The sequence below is a fragment of the Orycteropus afer genome, unplaced genomic scaffold (genome assembly GCF_000298275.1).
Source record: "Orycteropus afer afer isolate SDZICR_OR568_19922 unplaced genomic scaffold, OryAfe1.0 scaffold00522, whole genome shotgun sequence".
In the NCBI taxonomy this organism is placed as follows: domain Eukaryota; kingdom Metazoa; phylum Chordata; class Mammalia; order Tubulidentata; family Orycteropodidae; genus Orycteropus; species Orycteropus afer.
The window spans coordinates 993,985-999,231 of NW_006922109.1; the positions used below are offsets into that span (position 1 = coordinate 993,985).

The 5,247-nt window shown below is 44.3% G+C and overlaps 1 protein-coding gene across 1 annotated transcript in view; it reads right to left on the bottom strand.

Moving 5' to 3' along the window:
- Positions 1-5,247, bottom strand: part of PDE10A (phosphodiesterase 10A) — a 153,053-nt gene that overhangs the window by 81,546 nt on the left and 66,260 nt on the right. The window contains exons 12-14 of the mRNA XM_007955635.2: positions 4,096-4,238; positions 2,809-2,892; positions 589-739 (exon numbers count right to left, since the gene is read on the bottom strand). Coding sequence (XP_007953826.2) covers positions 589-739; positions 2,809-2,892; positions 4,096-4,238 — 378 coding nt within the window. The remainder of the gene's footprint in view (positions 1-588; positions 740-2,808; positions 2,893-4,095; positions 4,239-5,247) is intronic.

A 5,247-nucleotide genomic window follows, 5' to 3' on the forward strand; every position in this document is an offset into this window, starting at 1 on the left:
ATGGGTTCAGGCATAGCAAGGACTGGGAGGACAGTGCAGGACGGGAAGCGTTTAGTTCTGTTGTCCATATGGTAGGTATGAGTCAGGACTCACTCACAGACACCTAACAACACACCTACGGAGGTGATTCTGAGAACAGGGTTTTGTTGTGTTAACGTGATGTTATCAGTGCAAGGTACGTCCTATAGCACATTACAAACGAGACAGAAACAGAGCACATCAGATACAGAAAGAAGCCTAAGTGGGGAACATCTATGCCACATGAAGTCTGCCAAGGAGCGAAGGGAGATGGAGGTGACAGAAGCTAAAAGACACGTGGACCTTCCCTGGAGCTGACAGACAGACAGAGAGAGAAAGAGAGCCTTCCCCTAGAACAGTGCCCTGAATTCAGACTTCGAGCCACCTGAACTATGAGCAAATAAAGTGCTATTCTTCAAAGTCACCCACTGGTGGTATGTGTGTCACATTAGCCCTTCGGGACTAAGGCACTTGGTGCTGGAATCTGAAGCTGTCCTTCTATTAATTTCCTGACCCAAAACGTGCTGCGCACGTGCGCGTCCCACGCACAGCCCGGAGCCCCGCACCCACCTCCAGGTCTGTGAAGAGCCCTCTGTTGTTCTGGAGGATGGCATACATGCAGTGGGCCACGGTGACAGCATGCTTCCAGTTGTGGTAAGGAACACGTCGGTAGTTTTTCTTCACAGACATAATAAAACGACACAACTTTTCAAGATCGAAGCTGTGTGAGGAGAGATTGGACAACAGAAGCCATTATGTTCCTTTTGGGAAAGAAGTCAATACATTTTAGAAGCACGCTCTTGCTTCTGAGTGCCTAGGTCTGTATAACGATCTCAGGCACCTGACCACTCCAGATGGTGAAACAGTCTACAATCACTGACTCACACGCACTGGAGTGTCACTAACCCTTTCCATTTCTCTAGCCAGGAAGAACGGAGGCTCTTACACCGGTCTCGTTCTGGTATATTAACTGGCCCAGAATCGGTGTTATTCACCAGTGGGCAGGCATCATCAATTGCCCTTACCATCACCATGGTCCTCACCTTTACAAGTGTTCCTTAGAGCCAATTATACCCTGCAGGCAACAAAGTTCCACCCTGCTCCTGGATATAGCGGAGCTCAGTTTCACAAAGAATCTACTCAGAACTGCAAGTCTGCACACCCTGAGAATTTTCGAGACAAGTGATTATCTGCACAAAGTAAATTAGCACAGTGCATTGAAAGCACTGAGTGGCCAGTGATCACAGCCACATGCATCAGAGAGCAAGAAGGACTCTGGTGTGTATTTTCATTCTACTCTGTGGCTGCTACATTTTATTTTTATATACTCTTATTAGCATGATGTATTTATACTTATTTAAAACCCTACCAACTTTCCAAATGGATTTAAGGGAGCGTAAGACAAAAACTCATCAATCCAAAGCAGGGTCCTCTGGAATACCAAAGAGTGGAAGAGTTCATGAAACTTAACACTGTATGTAACCGGGAGTCTTCATTAAGATTTGTCTACTGTCCTTGAGGTAAAAGGTATGGTAAGGTAAATCAGAGGGTCAGCAAAGAAGGGGACGGCCCTTAACCACTGAGACAGATTGACACAGCGGCTGCAACGATGTGCTCACACCAGCAAGGACCGTGAGGACAGCGCAGGCCCGGGCAGTGTTTCACTCTGTTGTACCTAAGGTCACTATGACCCAGAGCTGACGTCATGGCACCTAAGAACAACTACAACAATGGTGTTCTACAAGTTCTAACTGGTAAAGCTCTTGATTGACATCTAAGGAATACCTAGAGCTATGTAGTTATCTGTAGGCATCCTTTTAAAACAACAAATTACAAAAGGTCCGTGACAGAAACAAAAAGAATATACGAACTTTAGCAGAGCCATTTAATGCTTAAATTAGTAAAAAAAGAGAGAAAGAAAACTATTCCCTGCCTTTTTCAGTCTGTATGTTTAAGCTAGCAAAGATCAGCTATAAACAAAAGTGTGTAGGACAGGCCAGAGACACTGGCAAAGGTCTGCAATGCAATGGTACCCAGTTAAACGACTGACCAAGTGGCAGCTGCTGAATGATGACACTTGTCTCTTTTGCGCCTATTTTAACTGGTATGTAATGTAAGCTAAAAATTGATACTAAATTTACCTCTGTAGGAGAGAGACCTGGCAATCTGTTCCCATAAAGATTAAATTCTAGGAAAGCCCACGGCGGAGGTCCGCTTTGTCCCAGGAGGTCAGTATGAGTTGGCTGACGGCACCCAGCAACAACACTCTCAAGCACTAGTTCTTGAAGCACGTAATTACACTGAGTTCTCTTTCAGTTACGCATATAGGAAGTACTTTTAACCAATTAGGCCCCTGGCTGTTGGCCAAAGTACAGCCTTATTGCCAGAGAACTCAGCAGGCTGTGATGGACATCTGAAGAGGCTATGGCTGTCTCCAACATCAGTCCATCTTTATTTAAATATGTAGAAAAATATTTCTATATGCCATGAAATAAACAAACAAACAGTCATCGAGTAGATTCCAACTCATAGTGACCCCCACTGGGTTTCCAAGGTGGTAAATCTTTATGGAAGCCCTATCTTCCTTCCATGGAGCAGCTGGTGGGTTTGAACCACCAGCCTTCTGGTTAGCAGTCAAATGCCTTAGGCACTACACCACCAGAGCTCCTTAATATATATCCATATTGTAAGATAATTATAAACAAAGAAAGCAGCAATGAATGCAGATAAGGAACAGAAGAGGTCATCTCATTCAATATTCACAAAAATAAATGTTAAGGTAATCCATACCAGGTTATCCCACAGGACCGATGGACCATGTGGACAAAAATCCCAGGCCACATGCTTTCAAAAGGACCGATGTCAAAGTGGAATCTGAAATCAGAAGCAGTCAGTTTATTCCCAGCTGCAGTGAGGATGAATACAACAATAAGGAAACAAAATAACTTCATCTGTCTGTCAAGAAACTACAAACATGCTGGGAGCCCCATACCACTTTCTTACCTTCCACACACACCTGTATTTATTTAGGGTGTGTAGAGAGGAGAGTTCTACACATTCTCTTAGGAATGATGTCTAATATCTAAGTCAATGTTTAATATTCTTATTAAACAACCTGTAAAAAAAGGATGCTGCTCTGATGTTATCACAGAAATTAAAAAGTACAAAATACATGGTGGTGGAAACTACATATACGTTGTAGAACTCACAATTAAGGGGAAAAATACCCTGATCAAAAGTACTTTTTAGAGTTGAAAATTATATTGCCTCCTATTTAAACACAGAGGAAAAAATTATAAAATGCAAAACCCCAAAGTTATTACTGCTGTTCATTTGCTAATTTAGTTACTAACATTTACCCAGAATGAACAGAACGGTAAAGTAGATACTGATTTTTATGCAAACAACACACGTATGACAAAGTTTTCTGCAAACCAAGCAACTTCATTGTATGTTAGTGCCCCATGTGTGCTATGTGCATTATGTGTGTGTATGTGTTATTTACATGAAAGCCGTATACGGGAAACATGCTGTGGTTTATTTCCCAGTGTAAGGTGAGCACCAGGTCTGGGTCACTTCTGAAGATTTTCTGTGCACCTGAATAATGTTTGCTTACACTTACCATGAGCTCACAAATGATCCCAGGGACTGCTCTCAGCAACTTAAACACATGAGCACGGGATTGAAACACAATGTGCGCAAGCTAAAATTCAGTTTCAAGTTCTCAAATTTAATTTGGAAATTTAAGTGAAAATAACCACCTGGCTATCTGATATGGAATGCCACTCTGAGTAGTACATATTACGAGACATGAGCTAGCCAAAGCTAGCACTAGCTTACATTTAGGCTAACTCCTTGCAAAACTGAATTCAGGTTTCTGTTTTAAGGGAAAGACATCTGGCCTTTACTTCCTACTTCCACTTTAAGTCTGGAACATTCCAGACGGGTTAAATGGCAACAGCTGGAACCACACGCACGTAACGGGACGGCTGTGATCCTAATTCTGCAGCTCACTTCACTTCAGGTCCAGTGCAGTGAAAATCTGTCCCCGAGGACATGACAAAGCAGAATGCTCACAGTTCAACCTCCTCGCAGAGCCTCCCGGGCAGGGTGAACCGCATGAGGCCCTGCCACTCCTCGGCCGTGCAGATGCTGTGGTAGGACAGCTTCTCCATGGTGACGCGGTAGATGCACTCCGAGTGGCGGATTCTATGATACATCTGAAAAGCAGATCCAATAAACAGAAACCGCATGCTAACTCATCATCAGGTTCCACCCAGAACCGTTCCGTTCACCTGGGGTCTCTGTGTGCGAGTGTGTGTGTGTGCACGCGCCGTTTCCCAAGTTAATTCGTGAGCTGTGTGTGAGATGAGCGAGGACAGTTAGTGGAACCAGTGAGGTCAGCTGATGCTTATGCTTGAGAATCAGTACCTCCCACAAAAACGAAACCCACTACCACTGAGCCAATTCCAACTCATAGTGACCCCCATGGGGTTCCCAAGGTTGTAAATCTCTGTGGAAGTAGACTCTGTCATTTTCCTCCCACAGAGCAGCTGGCAGGTTGGAACTGCAAACCCTCTGATTAGCAGCCAAATGCATTACCCAGTGAGCCACCAGAGCTCCTTTCAAATTCAAATATAAGTGAGATTAATTGGAAAGGGCATCGAAGAACCTCCAGCAGTAAGTGACAGTGAAAGCACGCATTCTGGTGGCGGGACTAAAGGGTTATTGTAGCACACGGCCTCTTTTCAGAACATCTAACACACAGGAAAGCCCACTGAGGTCTCACTCACGGTCTACATAATGGCACGAATGAGATTAAATGAGAGAAGAGTTCAGAGTTTTTCTGTGTCTTCTCTTTATTTAATTACTGATAATCACAATGTTCTCTAGTCTAAGGGTTGAGCAGTAGGCTAAGCAAAAGGCAATTAGTTAGGTTTGTTCCCAGGCTTGTTCCCCCCATTGGTACCGTGATGGTTAATACTATGAATCAACTTGGCTAGGCTAGCTAGGGCTCCCGTCTGTTTAGCTGACACTATGTAATCATCATCCATTGTGTGATCTGATTTGTTGTTGTTGTTGTTGTTTGCCGTCGAGTCGCCCCGACTCATAGCGACCCCTCCTTGGGTTTCCGAGGCTGTATCACTACGGAAGTAGGATTGCCCAACCTTCCTTCCGAGGAGTGGCTGGTGGGTTTGAACCGCCAGCCTTCTGGTTAGCAGTCAAGTG